This window comes from Trematomus bernacchii, unplaced genomic scaffold (assembly GCF_902827165.1).
Source record: "Trematomus bernacchii unplaced genomic scaffold, fTreBer1.1, whole genome shotgun sequence".
Taxonomy (NCBI): domain Eukaryota; kingdom Metazoa; phylum Chordata; class Actinopteri; order Perciformes; family Nototheniidae; genus Trematomus; species Trematomus bernacchii.
In genome coordinates, this window is record NW_022987778.1 from 75,928 (window position 1) to 100,000 (window position 24,073).

Genomic DNA, 24,073 nt, shown 5'->3' on the forward strand with positions numbered 1-24,073 from the left:
CTGCATTATGATTCAAGCCAGGATCACTGATGATGAGGAAGATAAGATCAAAGCCTGCAGAGTATATCTGTGTCCCAGGGATCGACCTGATAGCTCCTCTGTTTGTGAGGCATTGTTTTGGTGGTAAAAGCCCTTCAACTATGCGAACAGAGAGCTGGGTTTCTTCTCTCTTTGCCCCCCATTACTTAAGTACACATGCCGGCACAATCCTCTGCTGGCATTGTGTGGGGATTACTGGGTGAAAAGAATGGGTTGGGGGTGGGATAAGCCCTCAACTGGGGTGAGACCTTTTCTGTTGTCTACTTTCATTTGGTTAGGAACATGTTGCGTACTTGATTAGTTATCTGTGTATTCAGGAAGCATGGTGAAATGGTTGATAGAGGGCTTTTGTAAACATGCAGAGTTTATTAGTCCAAGTTTTGAGGGTATCATTATCTAAGAGTTCATTTAGGATCTAGGATGAACCGGCCAATGGTTTATTTCGATACTTTTTGTGGTGTTGACCAGATCTTCAACCAGGCTACAAACGCTAAAAAAATTCAAACTTCCAAAGCAATGTCTGAAAGTTTGAAGCAGAGTTGCATAGTGTTGATATCTTTTCTTTAAAGAAGAATTCATAAATATGTCAGAATATGGTAAAGTAAACTAAAAAACATCACCACACAAAAGAGACTTAACATATCCAATAATCAAGATGTTCTTACTAACTTCTAAAAGGTAACGAGACGTGCCGATAGCTTTGGTTTTATCTGCGCAACGTTTAACATATCTGTATTCTTCTGGTTCTACAGGATGAACCGGACAAAAGTTTCTGCCAATGCTTCTTCTTCCAAATCATGATTTTAAGGGTGTTCATTATCATCTGGCCGGGGACAACAGCTGGAAATTAGCAATGTTGGCTAAAGCTGCCCCATTTAGAGTTTTTTGTGACAGTTGATCAATGGGGACGGTCCACAACACTATATACAAATAAATTAAACTAAATAAACATTACATTACATGTTATTTGTTAGACGCTTTTATCCAAAGCGACTTCCATACTCAATACTGTGGGCAATCCCCACAGGAGCAATTTGGGGTGAAGTGTCTTGCCCAGGGACACAACGACATGCTGACTGCAGTGGGGTTTGAACCTGTGCTCCCCTGATCCGAACACCAACACACTAGGCCACTGCGCCACACACCTCCCTTAAACTAAATCAAAAAGGCTGTGTGCATAAACAATCTACTGCTGCTACTTCAACTACAAAGTACTACATCTCGAGGAACATGGAGATGAGATAAGATTTCATTTGTGTTTGCCCAGCGTTCCCCCCCCCCACAGGCCTGCAGGGAGCGTTTGCTGCTTGAGCGAACTCTGTGATGGTGAGCGTTTCAAAGGGCCAGACTCAGACCAATATGACGAAGCTTGAAGGATCCCGAGCCGAGGAAATGAGAGCGATCCGAGGTCGAAGTGAGGAGATTGCTTTTGGTCCTTCCTTTAGAGCGCGGGGGACGACAGATAAGCATCCACACGCCTAATTTCAGGAGAGCAGGATATCACAATGTGGTGAAATAGAAGAGTAGGAGGCATGCTGCTGATTAGGAAATAGCTCGGGGGCTTTGACTCATAAGCTCAGCGGAGCACAGATCCTCCATATTTGACACTAAACAAGTGTATCATGAATGGCCTTGGGCGCTGCTGGCAGTCTCCTCCGTGCTGGTACGGAAAGCATTTAAGAAATCCAATCGGAGATGAGTCTGTCAGCGGGAAAGTATTTGAGGGAAGTCTCTCATTTACTCTACGTTTGTTTCAAAACTTGACATGACTCTGCCACAACGATCATGAAGCCACTTTGTGTAATTGGCTGGAAACAAAGCACGTTGTCCGTCAGCCAACAACAGCAGATAATTGGACCAAAAACCCAAAGCTATGTTGGATTGTTTGCAATAGATTTTAATCTGATTAAATACTTAATATTAAAGAAATCTCCATGAGGCATTATTCACATTCACAAATTGTTGTTAAATCAATTGTATAAAACAGTAAATAAATCTGTATGATGACACATTTGAGAAGATGAATGACTCAGATATAAGAAGAGAAATGTTTGATTGTATGCAGCAGAATTGCATCTGACGATATTTGATTTGGCAAATGATTTAGTTTTAAGTCCAATTATAGTTAAAGAAATTAATAAATTGGCAAATAAATAATGAAAATAACATTAAAAAAAGGTCTAATTCCCATTGTTGAATTGCTTGTTGTTGCTTGCACTAAAAACTCAATTAACAAAAGTGTAAAAAAGAGAAAAGCTGTTAAATGTTACTCATTTGAGAGGCTGTAAAAGTGACAAATGAGAGAAAAAGGCGTTTATTTAAAGCAGGGTATATGCAGGAATCCTGAAGTCAAATGTAAGACCTTTTAAGACCTTTTAAAAGACCCTTCCCATACATTGTAAGACCTCATCGCCACTTGGAGTTTTAACCGGTTACATTGGCGACACACTTTACCTCACATTTACTATATACAGTATTGATTGTCCTTCCTCCTTATCTTCCAACCATTTGGACGCAGACTTGCATTTCCCCATAACGATGTTGTTTAACAACCGGCGTAAACGGACCGTTGCGCGCTATCAAGCAGTGAGCGTGCGATGTCCTGTTCAGATGACGTCAAATCCAACGGGATGCCATAAATAAACTACACAGAATCACACTACACACCTACGCAATGATTACATTCAGGCAGACTGTAGAATACAACCTCTTTGGACAATTTATATACTTATTGAAAACAAGCTACAAAATGTAATACCTTGGAAAATGCCGTTTAATACTTTTTAATAGGCTTACTTTTCGCTAAATTGATTTATCAACTTGTAATACTTTTTAAGACCCCACGGACACCCTGTAAAGTGGTACTAGAAATCTTATCATCTGTAGACTGAATTGATCTTTATGTGGCTGATGTTGGCTGGTGGTAGTTTCCCACTGTGTACTGGACGGCATCTTGCAGGCACTGGCGGTTTGCATATTTACTACTCTCCTCTTTATCTACGGAACAAAGATAAGATGTGCACACAAGAGCCTGTGCAAAAGACTTTACTCACGCTTGCAGCTTTCCAGCACAACAAGAACCCAAACTCCCGGGATAATCATTAACGCGTGAACTCAAAAATAAACACTGACACTGAGTGGATGTGAAATCATGTGGAAAATCCACCAGGGAAATGCCTGCAGACACAAAATCATTGACCTAATAATACAAGTAGTGTTGAAATAAAGTTGCTGCAATCTGTACGTGACAGTTTATTTTCTACATAAAGGAATCGTGAAATATGTTATTCTCTAAGGTGATCATTAGACAAAGAAATCCATAGAAGATTAATGATTCATCGTGGCATAAATCAACATGTGGCATGACCCCGTTTAACTTTTAAGGTGAGGTTATTTTTTTTAAGCGTAACCATCGTACCATCACATGAGATAAAGGAAATGTTTTTGATCCCTGATGTGCATGTGGGAGCTGACCGAGCTTTCCTCACGCAGATGGACCTGCCCGGACACGGCTGCCAGGTGGGGTGTGTGTGTGTGTGTGTGTGTGTGTGTGTGGGGGGGGGGGGGGGGGGTGGGGGGGCGGGCACACTGCCAGTTTTCTCTGAAAACACGTCGCCATAAGGCAGTCGGAGTGTGTCGGGTCAAACACTGTTTTTCCGGGATAATATGACATTAAACAGTAGCTTGCACCTTCCATACCTTATTCTGTACTCACTGATGAAGAACATTGTTGCACTGAACCCGCTAATTACAGTATTTTGTATTCTTCTTAACTTACTTTAAATGTAATATGTTGATTGTCTTTTTAAACACAAAATATCTGAACTAAATACCCAAAATGTAAACTGAATTTAGGTTTTTGGGCTGCAACACACATAGTTAGATCACTATGTAACACTCGCGCTTCTATTGGCTAGCGCTCCAACACATTGTACGTGATAGGCTAAGGGGCGGGACATCTCTAAGCGGTTGAGCAATCACAACATAGCCGGCCAGCTAACCAATCAGAGCAGACTGGGCTCTGGTTTCAGACAGAGGGTGAAAAGAGGTGCTGCAGCACAGGCAGTATGAGAAAAATAAAGAGCTTTTTGAACATTAAAGCATGGAGACATGTCCCAGGAGAGACACTACATACAAATATGAAGCTGAAATTGAGCATAATGTCCTCTTTAATGGACATTTGTGATGAATTGATATTAAAAATAGTTGCACAGGAGTTTTCAGTTGACAGACTAATGGATTAATCGACATTGTTTCAGCTCTAGGATGATAACAAAATGTCCCAAGCAGGTGCATTAATCATTTAGCAGTTATATGTCAGCCCTTGACATCAAATCTTACAACAACAACATGTTGTGGTACTCTGCTGTGTTTCCCTGCGTGCGCATGTGCATGTTAAGATCTGTGTGAAAGTGTGTGTCATGATGAGATCGATGCAGGTCGCCCACAGTCGGCAGACCTTATCTGATTAAAGCACACAGTCTTCTTTATACAAACGGAGGCTTGCAGTGAGTAAATAGGACGTTAGGACATCGTTGTTTTATTATTCATGTTGTTTCCCGTTAGTGAGTGCCGGATTAGAGTTGGCATGGACAGGCTGGAGCGTGCAGGACGCAATCTGGGACATCTGAAGTGAAACAACTCTAAAAGTGCAAAGATGCTTATTTTATATTTTTGTTTGTGTTTTGGACCGTCCTACCTAAGGAAGGATTAGCTTCTTGTGTGGCACGTCACAGACGTAAAATGGTACAGATTATATCCCTTGATGAAATCAGATATAAGGATGAAACCTTTTGCATCCTTCAACAGAAGAGACTATAGAATTAAAAATGTTGTTTGTCATTTTCTCTGATCTACAGTCTTCAAGACAACCGCTTTAACACTTCCAAAGTATGACCAAGAATGTAACTTTCATAATAAAGTTTTCTCCCTTAAATCTCTGAGCTCCAGTTGGACCATTACTTTGAAAAAACGAGGAGGCCTGCAATCTCTTGCGAGGCAGTTGAAGTAAACCCTCTTGCCCAGTTTTTACACATTTATTGGGGTATTTACTTTTAATATTAGATAATCTAATCATGTTTCTCCATACTGCTACTTTTGTCTACTCTGCATGCAGGACTTATTGTGTCTTCATGTTCCGTAAGGGAAATGGAAAAAAAAACAGTAGATTTTAAATGCATTTTCTGGCTGAAAATAGTGGCAAATGTTTATATGCTGTATTTTCTTCACTTGAGCTCCAACTGTCAAGATGTCAAATATTTAAAAAGGTCAAACAGCTACTCCAACATAAACATTATAATGAAATGATTCCACTTTTTTCAGTAGGGAAATATCAGTTTTAGATTAATTTAGAATAGATTCAACTTTATTGTCCGTGCGCATAATACAACAAAATGCACTTTGCATCGATCCAGACTGAGATAAAAAAAAAGGCACATTAAGTTCATGAGGTAACAGTTTATTTGCAGCATCCTTGCAAAAGACTCCACTGTATTACTTCTTAATGATGGTAGTGTTGATTTAATGTGTCCCAGCTCCTGTACAGCCACTGATCTGCACATCTGCTTCATACAGAGGGAGAGTTCACGCGAACAAATACCAGTTTAATGATGGCATGAGCAGGCTGGGGCATGTGGGGCGAAACAGCGTGACGTCCACAGCAGGAGCCATTGAATCAGCAGCAGCATTACAGAGATCCACAGTATTAAGTCTCTCTATTGTCAGCCTGCTGCAGGGCTCGTCTCCACTGGAAAACTACAGCATGAAATATCAGGGGCACTTAGACGATGATGGATTGATCAGTGATAGGTCTTACCGAATCTGTTTTGGTTTCAAGAGGATACCAGAAAAGCCCTAGAAAGACAAGTTAAACTTAACTAATGTGCATTTAAAAAAGAGGAATAGTTTCGGCGAAAACTAAAAGGTACCATGGGGTCAGATTAGAATTTTCCAAAGGGGGGTTGAAATAACTAAAGGATAAGTTAAAAAAGAAAGTAGAAAGAAAGTGAGGTCATAGAAAACTATTTATGCTAAAGTGAGCAATGATTGAGAGTCAGAGCGGAACATTTCAGATGTGTGTATCTCACACTGCACTGTGACTTTAATTCATGTACCTTCATGTTTTATTATCTTTTCTTTTAAATGCCATTTCATAATATGTTTCTTAATGCTCTTAATGTCTTTCATTTCTGTAAAGCACTTTGAATTGCCTTGTGTTGAAAGGTGCTATATAAATAAACTTGCCTTGCCTTGCAACAGCGCATCTTATCACAGCTCAAACACGCCAAACGTCAAAAGTTTACAAATAAAATCTTTGGCAACCTTTGGCAGTGTTTAGCGTAGCTGTAAGGCAGATGATGTAAACACATACTTATCTGGTCAAATATATAACACACTTGATGTGAACGTTTTACGTAACAGCTCACGGTGAAATAATCAGATAGACTGACAGTTCGGGAAATGTTCCAACACATTTCCTGTGTTTCTTTATCAGTGGTTGATTTTTTCATCTGCTTAACATCTGTACTTCCCCTGTTGAATTCCTTTCATCTGTTACTGTTAAAACCTTTGAATTATTTTTGAAAAATGCATGATGAATAAGGTTATATATCATCCAGTACATTACATTAAATGTTACTTGTTAGACGCTTTTATCCAAAGCGACTTACATACTCAATACTGTGGACAATCCCCACAGGAGCACTTTGGGGTGAAGTGTCTCAGGGACACAACGACATGCTGACTGCAGTGGGGTTTGAACCTGTGACCCCCTGATCCCAACACAAACGCACTAGTCCACTGCGCCACACACCTCCCAGTTTGTAAGAGATTAAACGGAAAGACACAAATGCAACTATTTCTGGAGTTGCTTTTAGGGAACATTTTGAAGTTCAGAAGATCAGGTTGGAAGTCAAGAGGCAAGAAGGGCTGGACATTATATATGGATATAAAACTGAAATTGTGATACAAGACTAGATATTGTCTCAGATTTAATATCTCATAATATGGCTTTTGCGCTTCCTGGTTTTAAAGGCTGCACTACTGAAAAGTGATGTCATTTTTCATTATACCCACTGTAACCCACATACCGATGAGTATTAATCAAAAATCTCATTGCGTGCATATTTTGCCTAGCACCCTAAAATATAGTTCAAATATTGATATAGTGGCATTTAGTCAAAACTATTTTAATAAGTCCTGTTCAACCAGCCTGTGTAGTATATTATTCACATTGCCATATCAAGCGTATACTGTATATACCATTTGAATAATGTCGAACTCCAAAAATATAAACGTCAACCTAGGGTAAATTGTAAAAAGAAGTTTGAGCAACCTCAGGAAGAGCAACAATGAAAGCCCAATGTGCAACAAACACACAGGACAGAGAAGCGGTGGAATAATTACATCATGAAGACACATAACAACAGGTCAAAGTTAATGCATATTTAATATCCAACTCATGTCATTGCACAAGAATAACCTCTGATGCTCCTCTCTTCATTATTTCACTCTCGTATGTGCAAATAAAGTGAATTCCTCTCCTTATAAAGTGACCAAACAACTGACGGGCAAAGCCAAATATACCCTGAGTATTGGAAGTCACATAAGTGGCTTTGTCTTTGTATTTCATAATCAGAAATTATTAGGGATTCCTTACCAGAATAACATAAAATCAATGGGCGTCTATGGCTGCTCGTTTAAGGATTGTTCATTAAAACAGGCGGCATAATTAAAATGACTGTCGGTCAAAGGCGACTCCCCGCTGGAATTATATTACACACACTATAATCAATCAGGCCGAAGATTCAATTTAAAAGCAATCAGCATTTGGTGCGTTTTCTCAAATCAATGCTAATCCAATGATAATTCTGACCCGCGGGTGGCAGATCTTTATTTTAGTCTCAGTTGTTCCTTCTCCCTAAATGGGGAATGAGGCCATGCGCGTTGGGGACGCTCCACATCTCTGCACACAACATTACCCAGCAAAATGGCCGTACTTTAGGAGAAACTGTCAGGCAGCAGCACATCCAGGGGGTCAGATCAATAGTTAAGAGAGTGCTTTTGACTCAAAGAGGCAGGGAGATACTAAAAGGAAAGATTTGGTTACGTTGTTATGCAACAAGGTTACGTTTTGGTATTCCAAATTGGAAAATGATTAGTTTGAAGTATAATACTGGCTCATTAAGTACTCAAAAAAGTGTGAATTTACTGTGGCCATCAAGATTAGTGGTTATTGATTTTTGTTGGCTTTTGTAAATAATAGACTCACTATCAGTTCAGCTATTTAAAGAGGACATGTTCTGCTTTTTTAAGGTTTATATTTGTAGTTAGTGTCTCTAGGGCTGTACCCGAATATCCGAATGTCCGAATATTCGTTAGTTGGAGTACTATTCTGGTTTCAATTTCATTATTCGGCTGCACTGCGGCTGCCAAATTGAATTTATTGAAAACTCCAATATCAACGTAAGAGCTTGTGCCTCTTCGGGGGGTGCTAACACTTTCTCCGTCTTTATATGTAGATATGACTTTTTCTCCGTTAATCTCCTTCACGTTGTTTCCATAGCAACAACAACTTCCTGTCAACAGTGCTAACTCTCCTTCAAAATAAAAGCATGACCATACAAAATAGGAGGCCAAGCCAAATTACACTTCAGACATATACAACTGCAACGAAAGTAACAAACACAATGCAATATCCTTTTCAATTTCAAAGAACACAAATTGGGTTATACATTAACAAATAACTATAAAACAACAATACTGTAGAATAACATTACAAAATGAATGCTGTGAATAAACCGAAATACACGTGTTGAAGCGGTTCGCTGCTGATTACTACGCACCCCTCCCCCCCGCACGGGCCGAATATTCGCTGCTGATTACAACCGAATATCTGGAGCCCGAAAAATGGTATTCGGGACAGCCCTAAGTGTCTCTTATGTGACATTTAAATGCTTTAATGTTCAAAAAGCTCTTTATTTTTCTCATACTGCCTGTGCTGCAGCACATCTTTTCACCCTCTGTCTGAAACCAGAGCCCAGTCTGCTCTGATTGGTTAGCTGGCCAGCTCTGTTGTGGCATTTTAGCCTTTGCAGACCATTTACATACCTAAACCAAACCTATATAACACACTACAGGAAAGGGAAAACCCCAAAATGCACATTAGTGTCCCTTTAAATAGAAACATTACGTAGAAAAGTAGCATATTTCAAAGAGTACTACCAAAACACAGTAATCAGCAGTCAAACTCAACATCTTCCGTTAAAGAAGAGCAATTATGTCTTCAGTTTTCAGCTCTTCACGTTAGTGAGAGACAGAAATGTCCCCGCAGAAACAACAGCAGATTTGAGCCATCACCAGACAGCTGAAAACAGAGCCACTCATCATTACAACATTTATCAAATGTTAGTGCTTAAACTGACAACCAGCACTTACAAACTTCAAACACGCTCTTACGCTGAGCCTTTCGACCTCCTCCAGATCCCTTCTGGAAGTTTTCCACCAAAAATACTCCGTTTAAAGCAACAGAAATAACCTCATGTGTGCTCAAGTATGTCTTCCCCGAACATTTTGGCTTTTTATGAATTTATGGTTGTGCTTATCTCATGATAACAGAGAGCCTACCTGCCATATGCCACTGACTACAAGTCGTAAATCTATTAGGCTGTTCTGTGATTAGATAACTCAACAACAAGCTCACAGCACGAGCATCAGATGGGCAGTTGTTCAATTATCTTTTGTCACGGCAGTTACGAGGCAAGAGGATACACGTAAGACTGTCAGCAATAAAAGAGAAGTTGGAAACGGCTTCCCAGTTTCACAGAGATAAAAGCTCTTTTGGCTGCAGACGTTCAGATGTTGACCTGCTGCGTGTGTGTTGGGAGACTCAAAGTCAAACAATGTTTCAAACAGCAGGTTTTTTTGTGTCATGCAGAGAAAAAAGTCAATGTTCTGTTTTGGTTTTGTCAGCGTGTGTGTTTGAGTTGGAGGTACTAAAAAGGGAAGATTGAGTGAGGACATTATCGCAGCTGCATAAGAATGAAGTCAGCATTATTTAAACAAAACATCTAACGCTCATTCAGATGCCTCCACTGTGACATGTCTCCATGCTTTAATGTTCAAAAAGCTCTTTATTTTTCTCATACTGCCTGTGCTGCAGCACCTCTTTTCACCCTCCGTCTGAAACCAGAGCCCAGTCTGCTCTGATTGGTTAGCTGGCCGGCTCTGTTGTTATTGGTCAACCACTTAGAGATGTCCCGCCCCTTAGCCTATCACGTACAATGTGTTGGAGCGCTAGCCAATAGAAGCGCAAGTGTTACATAGTGATGTCATGATGTCACAGAAGTAAACAAAGGAGTCCAATGGAGGCGTTTCAGGCAGGGGGAGAGAAACTCCCGCTGAAGGGAACACAGGAATTGTAGCCATTCCACATAGCTATTTAACACACACTACAGGAAAGTATAATAGTGCTAGGGCTGCTCGATTATGGCAAAAATCATAATCTCGATTATTTGGGTCAATAATTGATATCACGATTATTAAAAACGATTATCCATTTACTTTGAAAACATCCATTTATTGGAGAAAAATAATGTGAACAGTATGTTTTTAACAGTTGATTACCCTGAACTTTAAGTATAATTCAACTGAAAAACCAATAAAAAATAATAATAATAAAAAAATAATCGTTTTATTTCGATTACGTTGTTTTTGTAATCGTTGCAAGCCATAATCGTAATTGCGATTAAAATACGATTAATTGAGCAGCCCTAAATAGTGCCCCTTTAAATCTAACTTATATGTAACATATTGTTTATCATTTCTTTTTAGGCATTTACTGAGATAGAACCCTTGACGTGAACCATCTTGTGTTCAAGGTGTTCCAGAGATAGAAACGGAAGGATCTATGATAATTATACGCCACAGAGATGCTCCTGCAACCCTCGCAAAATAGCATTCTTCACGTCGACCTAGTAATCAAGTGAGTCAAGAGGAAAGAATGTCTAATAGTGGAACAGCAGACTCTCTCTCTGAGTGATCAAAACAGCAGTTTTCATACCGCCAGTCACCGTCAAAGAGGAAGGAAGCAGACAATCACTGTTTGGGGCTTTCAGGAGGGAAGGCTTTCTCAGCGTTTGTTAAAGTGAAAGTCTTGTTAAATAGTCTGAAGCCGCAGCGGCACGAAGCTTTTAGCTGTTTTAGGATCAGAATCAGAAACAGGTTGATTACCAGGTAGGTTGACAGTCACGTACGAGGAATTTGACTTGGTGTTGTGGTGCATACATCAAAGTAAAACAAGAATTAAACACACAGATAGAAAACTATTTTAGGAAAACTATAGGAGCTCTTCCCGGGTGAAAGAGCTTGATGTACTGTGTATGTAAACACTACATTAAACAAGACAAAACACTGAGGCAGCCACCTGCAGCGCCATCTTGATTTTGTACTTGTAACAGGGTGGTTTTTGCTTTGATCCCATGCACAGTAGCTCCACACGCTCTGTGAGTAATCAGAATACAGCTGCTTCTGACTTGTGGATGACATCAGACTAATCTTCTCACATCTGTTCACCAAAGACGCCAGAAGACCTGCCTGAGGGTCGTCAACTTTTTTCCAGATTTTTTTTCCCCTACATCGTGACAAAAAAACGTCCAAAATACGCAGCACACCAGCTGTCACAATGATTTATGTCGAGTTAGAAAAAGGTTTCTTCCAAGTTGGGACGACTGTGAGGTAGAGTGGTCGTTCAACAGTTCGATAACCAGCCCTGCAGGCTCTCAGGTGCTCAATGTGGACTTTGCACGTCAAAGTGTCCTTGGGAAAGATACTGAACCGCAAATGTGTTGGTGTGCCATATATAGCATACTGTACCATTTGGATATATGTATGTTAAACTCCCAAAAAATATACATAAACCTACGGTGTACTAAAAAGCTTGAGCAGCGTCAGAAGGAGCAACAATGAATGACAAAAGCCTAAATGCCCAATGTCGGATGTGTTTGAATGGCTGAATAATGACTTTATGTTTAACAGCTTTAAGAGGTTGCAAAGACTTGAAAAGCCCATCACCAGTTGTGTCCTTTCGTAAATAGACCCTCTAATGTACCACAGATACAACAAGAAGCCATTTTAAGATGTGATGCCTCAAAAAGTTGATCATAAAAAATATCAATCTGGATCGTCACCAATCAAAACATCCACCCGGAAAAATTAAAAAATCTCCTCGGTGTAACTGATGCGACTTCAAAATAGTAATACAATTATTTTGTAAGCGCTTTTACAGGTGCTCAAAGTCGCCTTACAAAGGTAGTAAAAAAGGACAACAAATACATATAGTAAAAGTCACATTAAAATCGAGCAATAAAACAACAATCACACATTAAAAGCCAGTTTGAAGAGGTGAGCTTTTGCACGTTTTCTGAAGGCGGTGAGGTCAGTGCAGTCTCTGATGGGTGGTGGACTTCCACTTTCCCACAGGTGCCGTAACAGGTGGGGGGGTTCGGAGAGTGAGGGGGGTACGAGGAGGATCATCTTCCGCCCAGCTGCTGATGCCCTGTTATCCCCGAGCCATTCATCACGGCTCGCTGAGAGTCAGATATGCAATGCCCCCGAACCCCCCCCCCCCCACGGCTCCCAGCATTCCTCCCTGTCCCCTGCGGATCTACGCCTCTGAGCTGATGTTCCCAAACACCCGTCATGTATATGCAAAGCTGCTTTCAATCCCTTTATAAGAACCACGAGTCACTTTCCATGTGTGATGTCTTAACTGCAGCCTGTGTCTTTCAAATCAACTACTTTTTCTTTGACCCCTAACCCATCACAGTCCCCCTGCTTTTTGCTTGGGTCCCTTGAAAGGCGCTATACCAATGTAATCTATCATTATTATTATTATTATTATTGTGAGACTATGCAATTTATTTGCAATGCATGCTCTACAGATTTGGGTTTCTGTAAGCTTTCCGAGCAGTGATTGGTTTCCATTTTTTTCTGGACAGTATGAGAAGCACTTAGTCGACACGTCAAACTTGAGTTGTGTAATCCATCAAGTTCCCAGTTTATTTTAAATGTGGTGTTCTAGCAGCTTGCCAAGGAAGATGCACATGTGCCAACATGAACAGGCGGTTTCATGCATTACATTACGGACATTAAGTGGAGATTACTTCCCAAACAAACAAGCAATTAGAAAACAAAGCACCAGAGAAAAGACAAGCTGATTCATGGAAGTCAAAAATGGAAATATGTATAGAAAAAACATTGAGCGTGTCTCAGGCTCCAAGGTTACAGACAACGATCATTGAGATTGAATGTTTACTTAAGTGTGTTTACAAGAGGTAAACAAGAACATTTAAGAGGGTACATTTAATGCAGACTTGCTGTTATGAAATCTGAGACTCTGGACTCAAGAGTCGGCTGATTTTCATACAAAAAAATAAGTTTACAGCTTAGCAGCATGGTTTTCAAAAATGATTGGCTGTGCACACAAGAACTGATACTTTGGCACCAAGTCAATGCTTAAATGTAAGAAATGCGACTAACAGCGTCCCGTCAGGGCATAACAAATCTGAGAGGATGAGGTAAACTCACTATGGGTGCATTTCAATCTGAATTATTTTCCCTGTTTAAGCTATAATGTAAACAACACAGGCGCTTTTCAGTGTTTAGCCATGTAAAATATAATGTTATCATGATGTGCTCAAATGTAATCTTGAATAAAGACAGTTCTATGAAGGCGATGATTTCACAGCAATATGAAATATATATTAGAGAAGGGATTATTAACTTCCTGCAAAAAGGAAATAAAGAAGTGTGTGTATGTTGAAGTAGGCTACATGGGAGTTATTGTCAAATTGTTAATACGGCCAAAAATACCGTCACACCCAATCTTAGATGGTGCATAAGTGTGATTAGCAGCCAAGCAACTGCAGCAATAAATTATCCCACAACGAGGTGATGTTGAAACTAGTTCATCATACAGAAAGTAGCCTGCATAGTAACACAGTATTTTGACAGAAGCCTTCGTCAGTATTGAGCTGGTTGTTTGCTCAGGACTCTGGATCTACTCCTGTGTGTGCTTGCCCTTTCAAACATAATTCAGTGTATAATACATTGCGGGGACTCAGCTAATCCACTGCTTGGCTGTGAGAGTAGGGACTGATGCTGAGGTTAAGTAAAGATGAAGTCAGTGGGGGGGGGGGGGGGGGGGGACCCTTTGACAGGGTGGTCTGCAGTTAACTTCATGTCCTTATTGATCAGGTGATTCAGCTGATTGATTGAGTCCATGTTGATGGATAGGAGGTGAGTGACTACAGGGAAGGTAACAACTGCAGGGGGGGGGGGGGGGGATACGGGTACTTCAGTGCAATGCATATGAATTGTGCTGACTTTCTGCTGTAATTTGAGGGGGAATACATATATATTAGTACATATTTCTAACCTTTCTAAAAAATCCTCTCTAACCCAAATACAGCTATCTTCCCTTGTGATGTTCTGCCAGACCTGTGCTACATTTTTTATTTTCAGCATTATTAACTGGCTTTTTGCCCCCAATCTTCACACATTTTAGACTTAAGGTTGCATGATTTAAAAAAAATAATAATACTTGCAAGTCTTCTGACAGATATTGAAATTGCAAAATGAAATGACATTTTTAGTCCGTAAAATACAGTTTACTTGGACCGTTAATTCAGAAGGTATTTTCACGATGTTTTCCTTGACCAAATATTGTGCCTACTGCAATTTTAATACTGCACTAGTCCATAATGTGATTTTGGAAAAATGTTCAATTAATTACACAGCCCTATGCATAATGACCAGTAGTATTGAGGTCATGTGACCCAACCACTCAAGACATTTTTACCGTTCTTGTCTGGACATTTAGGACCATTGTACTGCAAAAAAAAAGCCTTCAATATTCACCAAATATGCATATTCACCGCCTCAAACCAAAGCTGAAAGTTATTGTTTAATTTTGAATACAATGTGCGCAGTGCAGAGCCAAAACTGTGAAACAGATGCCATTTCAAATCGACAATCATGAGAATGTAAAATGTCTTTTATCACCTGAAATGTCATATTAAAACACACTGTAATCAGGACTCTGTTTCTTCACATGTACCTACGATGCAGTCTTACATGTATGCTCTCTACCAGAGGGGTCAGAGGTCAATAGTGGGTCATGCGTCAGTGTCTTGCTCAAGGACACTTGAAAACAATGATACAAGGTCCAGTAGACACACCGTCTCAACCTGAGACCACCCAGTTCCTGAGACTGTCTCTCCAGCCGACAATACAACCTGCTTGTGCTGAATAAACAGCCAAAGCCTATAACTCGAAAGATAAAAACCAACCAAGCCATGCATGTACAACAGATGACTGATAAAGGCTTATTTTATGTGTCTGAAAGAAGTCGTAAAACCAATTCATGATGACTCCTCTGCTGCAGAGACTTGGACTTTTTTCTCTCTCTTGGATGCAATGAACATTACTTAATCAAAGGTTATGACTGAAATGTCTAAAATACAGTTCCTGGGCAAAGTGTTAGTGTTTGGCATCACCTTCAGTTTGCAGAAAGACACATTACCTGGACTACGAGACAGGTCATTTTAAATGCATTGTAATCATGTTTGAACCGTACAGTACCAAGTTTTGCAGCTGTAAACGTATCCTTCTCTCTACTGACTGTTAAAAAGTGTCAGAAATGTACATAATCACACAGAAGAAACCATTGTAGAGGTTGCAATCACACATAAGTGCAGTTATTTTACCCTAAAATAATTGGTGAAAATGTATCACAACTTAAAAGAAGAAACAGAAGAAGCAAAAAAAGACATTTGCTGGAAAAATGTTTGAATATTCATGATTATTTAAAAAAAAATAGCATTTCCTCCAAGAAATAAAATGCAAAGTAAGACTTCTACAATGGCTACCACTGCACAGTAAGCCCCGCCCCCTTTCATTACTCACCACATTGTAGCAGGACTTCATGTCAGATCCTGTGAAGTGAAACGGGTCCACTGTGTTGCACCTCTGCATGTATGTCTTGAACATGTCGTTGATGTGTTTCAGGGACATGATGCAGACGGCTGAGTTCGCTGTCGGCTCCGGAGAGTTCGGCTTCCCCTTAGCAAACGCTGCGAACAACACGTCGTCGCCTTTCTCCACCTTCAGCTGTTTCTTCAGCTCAACGTCATTCCCCACCTTGGTGACGTGTGCTGCCTGGAGGATGTTAAAAACCGTGTCAATTTCCGGCGAGCGTCGTCGCCTTTTATCGGTGCTGATGCATTCGAGGGGCATCTCAACGTATCGACGGATCACGAGGTCCGAGGAGCACATCCGGACGATGCGGGTGTGGTAGGCCTCGGAGTCCATGCTCACCCGCTGCACCGTCAGGAAGTAGGTGAACGGTCCACTGTGGAAGGAGTAAACATATCGCAGGTAGTAGTTTCCTCGTAGCGGTGGAATCAGGTCCATGTACGAGAGGTCTGAGTAGAAGGTGAAGCCGTTCTGGCTCGTCTTCATCTTCCGAATAGAGATGGTATGGGGATGAGTTGCACTGTCCGATACGTTTCCTGTCCCTGGGATCTCAGAGTTCCCGACGAAGAACTTGATGATGTTGCTCTCCACATTAAGCACCTGAGAGCCTGAAGCACTCACAACAACATCCGAGTCGATGGGTTGACCTTTGCCTTTCCTCACTTTGTCGGCGAAGCAGTAGACTTCTTCGTCGACGGTTTTCGGGATAGTGTCGTCATCGAGGACGTGACGCCGGCAAACGCCATTGTCCGCCGATCCGCAGCTGTACAACCCTTTGTCGTAGATGTTCTCCACCACCAAAGCAATGTTGTGGTTGTCCACCTTGCTGCCACTGCTAGCGCCTGTTAATGTCTGGCCACAGGTCTCGTTGGAAAGCAGCGGCCCCGTGTGGTATTCTGACAACTTTGTGAGGTTCGGTGCCAAGGCATAGATCCTGTTTACAGCCCCAACATAGATGATCCCATCCAGCGTCACCATGTTCTGGATCGGGAAATCTGCCGTGAATGTCGGGAGCTCGTAGTTGACCGAGAGGTTGAGTTTGTTGGTCTCGGGTGATTTATCACACTGGCCCTGCGCACTGGAGCACAAGACCCACAGCAGCATGACGGCATGAAGCAAGCGGGGATTCATCCTGTTCCAGAAATAAAAGACATGAGAAATTAGTGGGTAATATATCCCTTCTGGAACACAAAAGATTCCTCATGAATAACTTTCAATAGGTGGCCTCAATTGTCTGGAGTGAGCGGGAAAAGGCGCTGAAAAGGGACCACAGGAGAAAAAGAAAGGGATATCTAAATCCCTTTTGAGACTCATAAATGGAACTGTGTCAGAGTATGAAACCAGGGTTTACTCACTTCACCACAAGCAGTGAAAGCATTCATACTGAAGTGACTAAGAGTGATATGGTGACACGAGGCTTTAATATCAGCCTCCTAATCTTGGCTGCTTCTACTCCGGACTGCAATGACCCAAGACAGACCAGCAGTGGGACCTGGGAGAGCACTTCTGCGGCGCGCAGCTCCGTTCCCAAGTGACCACAGCGAGAGGCAGAGCAGTGAATCACCCAGAGAGCCACCACCAGCCTAAGTTTAGACAGCAAGGGCCCGAGGGAGCAGGGATAAACTTAATTAAAACAAAAGAGGCTGCAGGGAGACGGCAAAGGGGGACCATCCTGCAAAATGATAAATAACCCCAGCAAGTAAATGGTAATCCACTGAGAGATGCTTTTAGAGGGGGGGGGGGGGGGGGGGGGGGGGGGGGGGTGATCAAGGGAGAACAACACCAGAGAATTTGCAAGATGTGAATTTGCATGCTCCCCTATCTGCATGTGGGTTTAACACCAAATGCAAACCAAAACAAGGCAATAACGTCCAGCGCAGTGGCTTTGGGTTTTGCATTCGTGCCCACAGTGTTTCATTAAATCACTGAGATTCCCTGTGTGCACATTCTGACCAATTTAAAACGGATGTCTCACTGTTAGTACTTTCTTTTTTTAAGTGCCAGTCAGAGGAAGAAAGTTCAGGTTTATGTTAGAACAGAGTTTCAGGGAGAGTTAAAAAAAGACAGACAAACCTAACAGGTGCTTATTTAAATATAAAACTCTCAAATATATTACTTATAGGCCTAAGTGCCAATATTTAAAGGTGACTAAGGGAAACCTATACGAGGATTATGGAGAAAAAGTAGAAAAAAATGATAGTAGTGTAAATATAGAATCTAAAATACATACACTATTGTTTTAAAGAACATTAACACAGTATTATAGTCCGTTTTATTTTATCAAGGACATAGTGAGATGAGTTCCGTCTTGTTTTGGTGTAAAATGATGAGTAATAGTTGGCATTATTGCGCACCTGCACCAAACACAATAAAAAGTTACTCCTCATGGCACAGCTGTGTTTTTTTTAAAAGGGACAAAAGGCGGTGGGAAACAGTGAAAATGTTTTCAGTTTGAGAGGAAAGTGACTCATGGCGAAAGGTCTCAGAAAACACGTATGGGAAGCTGGTGAAATGGTGTCAATGAGCCTGAAAAAACATTTCAAAAACTGACTGTGATATCAGGAGAGGAGGAGAGAGTGAGGAGATTCAGGGACAGGTTTGCTGCGTTTTTACGCACGGAATCAAAGTGTGAGTAAAGTCAAGAACATCAAATGAATGTGGAATAAACTCACCTGTTCGCGAGCAACAGTGTAGTAAGTTCCTTTAATTCAAATCATATTCCGCTGGGCTCCTCAAGAGCGGGACTTCTTAACTTTCTCATCAAGTCCAAACTGATCGCTGGGGATTTTCTATTCTTCTTCTTCTCCGTGAAATGACAAATTCCCAGAAATATAACTCCGATTATTTTCTTCTCAGTCAGATTTGTGGCTGTTTCTCACTGTAGTTACACTGTAGTTAGTTGATCGCCACCTGGAAGCTGTGAGTCTCACCACAGACTGACTGACTGCATCCAGCAGAAACACGCTGCTGCTGCTGCCGCGCGCTCACTGATCCTCGCTCTGGCTGTGCGTAAAGCTCCGCCCCCTTTCTCTCCAAACCCTGTGACGCGCCCAGGTGCTGCTGCGGCTCCTGGCTGTCTTCAGGTGAGACGAACCCACACAGGTAGGAAAGAAGGGAGATAGGAAAACCGAGGAAAGGGTAAATTATGAGATCTAGTTAGTGGTAATCATTCGGTACAGAACCGCCAATTACAACAGGAGCAGCCGGATGTTCAAAGACATTACATTTCAATTAGCTGAGGCGTTTATCCAAAGCGATTTACAAAAAAGACAATAGACCATGAAGATACAAACTCATAACAAGAACAACAATCATGCAGATATATTCGTTTTAAAAAAAGTTAAACAATTAATTTCTGAGTTCTTAACATATATGTGTTGAAGGCACGTTTATTCCTAATGTAATGCCTTTTTTTCTGTACAACAACAGATGGTGGAAAAAGTACTCAGATAAAACTTTACTTGAGTGAAAGTAGCAATTAGAAAATGAAAAAATACTCTGTTCCAAGTAAAAGTCCTGCAATCAAAATCTTACTTTATTATGAGTACAAAAGTGTTATAAAATATACGTCCCAAAGGTAAAAGTACTTGTAATGCGTAATGTACTATTACAGAAACATATATAAATAATAATTAATTACTTAACTGCTGGATATCTTAACCTATAATTATACAACAATGTTTATTTATTAGTTTATTTATTTCTATAAGCTAATAATCTGCATCTAAAGTATCTAAATAAATGTATACTGGACTAGAAGTATGAACTAGAATACAAATAAAATACTCAGGTAAAGTACAAGTACCTCAAAATTATACTTGAGTTTGTACTACATTCCACCTCTATTAATAACCTCATATAACTTAAAATGACTTGTAATGATCTATTTTCTGTTGTTTGATATGGTTGTTTGTGTGCTAACGTACACTATTATTAGCTGTTAACTCCTTACTCCTTACTTGGTTTGGAGGAACTTGGAGAATGCTTCAACCACACTCTGAAGAAAGGGCTTCAAACCAATGATTAAGCACATTTTACAGCACAACATAAGCAAATAATTTGCAGAAAAGGTCACACAGGGAATTATTCTCCAACTTCCACCTGACTCAGACTACTTGGGTGTGTGTGTGTGTGTGTGTGTGTGTGTGTGTGTGTGTGTGTGTGTGTGTGGGTGTGTGTGTGTGTGTGTGTGTGTGTGTGTGTGTGTGTGTGTGTGTGTGTGTGTGTGTGTGCGTGCGCGTGCGCGTGCATGTGCGTGTGTGTGTCTCAGCCATGAATCACAGTGGCCAGAACAAAAAAAAAAAGCCTTTGTCCCACTTCCTGAAAGGAGGGCAGTAAGGAATGAGACTGGAAACCCTGATAACAGAGTGTGGATGGAGAATTAATGGGTACAGCGGCACAAACGGCTGTTTGCACTCACTTTCTGACGGACGGACTGACACGTGAGGCTTCAATGAGACAGACAGAGGACGAGAGTGTTCAAGTGGGTGGATGAGTGATGGGGGGAATCTGTGACATCTTCTGTGTGAAACCTGACATGGATGTGCAGGTAACAAGTGTTTACACACATTCAGTGTCATCGCAGAGTAAAAGGTCCCTGTCTTTAATGATAGACAACATTTAATCTAAGAATTTAACCTCTTTGACTTCACTTTGAGACGTTTTCTAGACAGATCCATTGACTTTTCTACCCTCAACTCCCTGATTTCCCAGAGGACATCACTGTAACTTCTGACATCACCACAGAGAGCCTTTACACTGCCACTGTACATCATTAACCTTTATTTCGTCCCAAAGGACCATTGAAAGAGGAATGTTTATTTACAGTGTTGAGCTACAAATAATAAGATGATGGTAAACGAAACAATCCAGAAAGACAAATGACATTTTTGCATTCAAAATTAAAAAACAACACCAAAAGCTTGACTTTAGTATAAATACAGAAAACCAAGAGGTTGCTAATTAACATGAATCATATTTCATTAACCTTAGAACATTTAAAAAATTTAAAAAAAACAATTCATAGGGTTTCATGTAGTTATGTGCAAGAGATGGAAGATGTTTTTCTGGATACAGTCACTTTGTCCAATAATAGCATGATACCCCTTCTTGTTATCTCACTTATTTGACATAAATAGTGTTAAAAACCATCGACTAATTGCCTTAAAATGTATCTAAATTCAAGTCTGTTCTTGCTATTTTTTGGTTTCTCATTGATGAGCAAGACCTTCCACTCCTTCACTCTTTGAAGTCTCTTTTGTTTTGCACAAGGAACTGTGTTTTGTCTTACCTCGGGGCATTTCTGACGCAGAAGCCACGGGGTGTGTCTGACACAGGGTGTGTGTGTGTGTGTGTGTGTGTGTGTGTGTGTGTGTGTGTGTGTGTGTGTGTGTGTGTGTGTGTGTGTGTGTGTGTGTGTGTGTGTGTGTGTGTGTGTGTGTGTGTGACTGTACAGGCAGGGGTGTGTCTGTGTGGCTCCTGTGGTGGTGAACTCCATTTTGGCTCTTGCCCTTGTCTTGGTGGGGCGAAGGAGGAGGAAAAGAAGAAGGAGAAGAAAGGTTCGGTGGCGGTGAACCTCACAGTGCTGGCATGCTGAAAGTAGAAACCCTAAAGTGTGACGTGTGCAGCAGGAATGATCTGCTGCCACCACAACACCTGCAGAACAACAACTAACATGTACTACTGTGCATAGTTAGACAGTATGGAGGAATTTGTGAGAGTGTATAGTGACATTAAAGGGGCGGTTAAACCAAATTAAAAACAACATGACACTGTTAGAAAGCCTGAAACCAGAAGAGATGGAGCTGTTATAGGATGCAGGATGAGATCTGCTCAAATCAAAAATGAAATGAATAAATAAATGACTCGATAAATAAATAAGCGATCAAATGTTCCCAAAAATAATTGTATGCATTATTAAATCAAACAAAAGCGACATGCATTCATATTTTAGTTGAATATGTATTTGTATGATTGATTCCTGTATTCATTTAAGTTCCAATTGAATGTACCCTTTTATTTGATCTTTTTACATCATTAAAACTTCATTTTTAAATGTATTTAATTATTCATGCATTTATTTAGTTATTTTATTTTTGTATTTTCCTACTTTTTATTTAGTCATTTTCTACAGGATTGCTCTGTAAAATAAATGGATTTAATACAAAGATAAATACATAGATAACTAATTACTGTATTACCACTTTTATCTAAATATTATTTTCAGTATTTAATTGCATTTAAAGGTATTAATTAAGTCATTTATTGATATTTTTTTCCTGGAGGCATCCATCCTACATGGATTAATACGTTTGGCTTTGGGATCAAAATAATCACACATGGGTTTTCCGAATATTTTCTTTATCATAAAGTGAATCTCCTCACCTGGGCAAGTTCAACCAAATCTATCTGCATGACTAAAAAACCAAAGTTATTTTTGTAATTAGCTTCCACTGACCCTTTGAATCCCACCACAACAGCAGCCATTGGACTCAGTACGGCTCCCTCTGCTGGCGCACGAGGTCAAAAGTCATTTTTGATCATTACCAGAATTTAAGGTGAACTTTAACCTACTGGATAGCAGAGATGGCAAAAGTACACACATCCTTTACTCAAGTAGAAGTACAGATACTCATGTTTAAAAATACTCTGGTAAAAGTAGAAGTACTGACTAAACTTCTTTACTCAAGTAAAAGTAAAGAGGCTTTGAAATGTACTTAAACTGGACCTATCATGCTATATTTGAATAATATAGTGTAGGACCATACCTACATTATATAAGGCATATTTATACTTTTTTTTTTTTCAAAATACCAAACAGATCATGCATTTTAGCCATGCCTCATTTTGCTCAATTTGACATTTTTTAGCTCTGGGCAGATTCAGTGAGAACAGCACCACCTACAGACCTGGCATATGTACTACAGCGTCTCCAGCGCTTTCGAACGGCAATGGCCGTGGCTGTCTCCTCCTGATTGGTGGAGTTGGCCCAATAGCCGTAGTGCCACCGTCCTGACGTCAGGACAGTGTTCAAATCTGGATCAGTTTTTATCAGATCCGTTGCAGCCCCCTTTTTTAGAGATTTGGGTATGGAGGAAAATAGAGAGGGTTGTGTTTTCTGACACTTGGTGAGTTCCCTGGAACACCGGGGACACATATTCATGTATAAAAGACGTACAAAAGTGCATTTTGCATGATAGGTCCCTTTTAAGTAAAAAGTACCCATAACTAGCAGGTGTTTTAAAGAGTACCTGACCTCCCTTTATATTAATAGAACAATAATGTCATTGTTAGCTAATGAATGTTTCCATGCTGAACAACGGCAACATGACAACGTTTTCATTGGTCGCTCTTCTTTAGAGAAGACCAGGAAATGATGGATACACGGATCGTGTTCAAATCAATAGGCACGCAATGACTCTAAATAATAATGATCACGCCACCAAACACACATTCAAACTAAAGGAACCAGCCTGTTTGGAAAATGTAAGAAGTAGAAAGTACAGGTATTTGTGTTCAAAATGTAAGAAGTAGAAAGTACAGGTATTTGAGTTCAAAATGTAAGAAGTAGAAAGTTCAGGTATTTGTGTTCAAAATGTAAGAAGTCAAAGTAAAAAGTCGTCAGAAAAATAAGTCGTGGAGTAAAGTACTGATACCAGAAAAATGTACTTAAGTACAGTAATGAAGTATTTGTACTCCACTACTTCCCACCTCTGATGAATAGAAAGTTAAAAGAGTAAAACCTCACAGACAAAAGTGAGGGATGATCAGGGAGGAGCACTCAGTCTTGATTTGACCGTCACTGTCCACCCTAAACCAGGTCCAGTCGAGGTTATTTATCACCTGCAGGGTCAATAACCCCGCTGGTTAACTGCTGACCAGGACAGTAAACCCTGATTGATGCTGTTGACCTATCAGAAGCCCTCGCTGCTTCATTCTGCAGAGGGACTCGTTACCTGCTTTTAGTTTATGCGGGGCGTGGTGATTAAAAGTGCGCTTCCTC

General features: G+C 40.5%; 1 protein-coding gene across 4 annotated transcripts in view; it reads right to left on the reverse strand.

Moving 5' to 3' along the window:
* Positions 1 to 19,048, reverse strand: part of met (MET proto-oncogene, receptor tyrosine kinase) — a 90,284-nt gene extending 71,236 nt beyond the window's left edge. For 2 of the 4 annotated variants that reach the window (XM_034149111.1, XM_034149109.1), the window contains exon 1: positions 16,003 to 17,202. In XM_034149111.1, coding sequence (XP_034005002.1) covers positions 16,003 to 17,202 — 1,200 coding nt within the window. Of the gene's footprint in view, positions 1 to 16,002; positions 17,210 to 18,743 lie in introns of those variants that run through there. The other 2 variants (XM_034149108.1, XM_034149110.1) reach the window with 2 other exon arrangements.
* Positions 19,049 to 24,073: the final 5,025 nt, after the last annotated feature.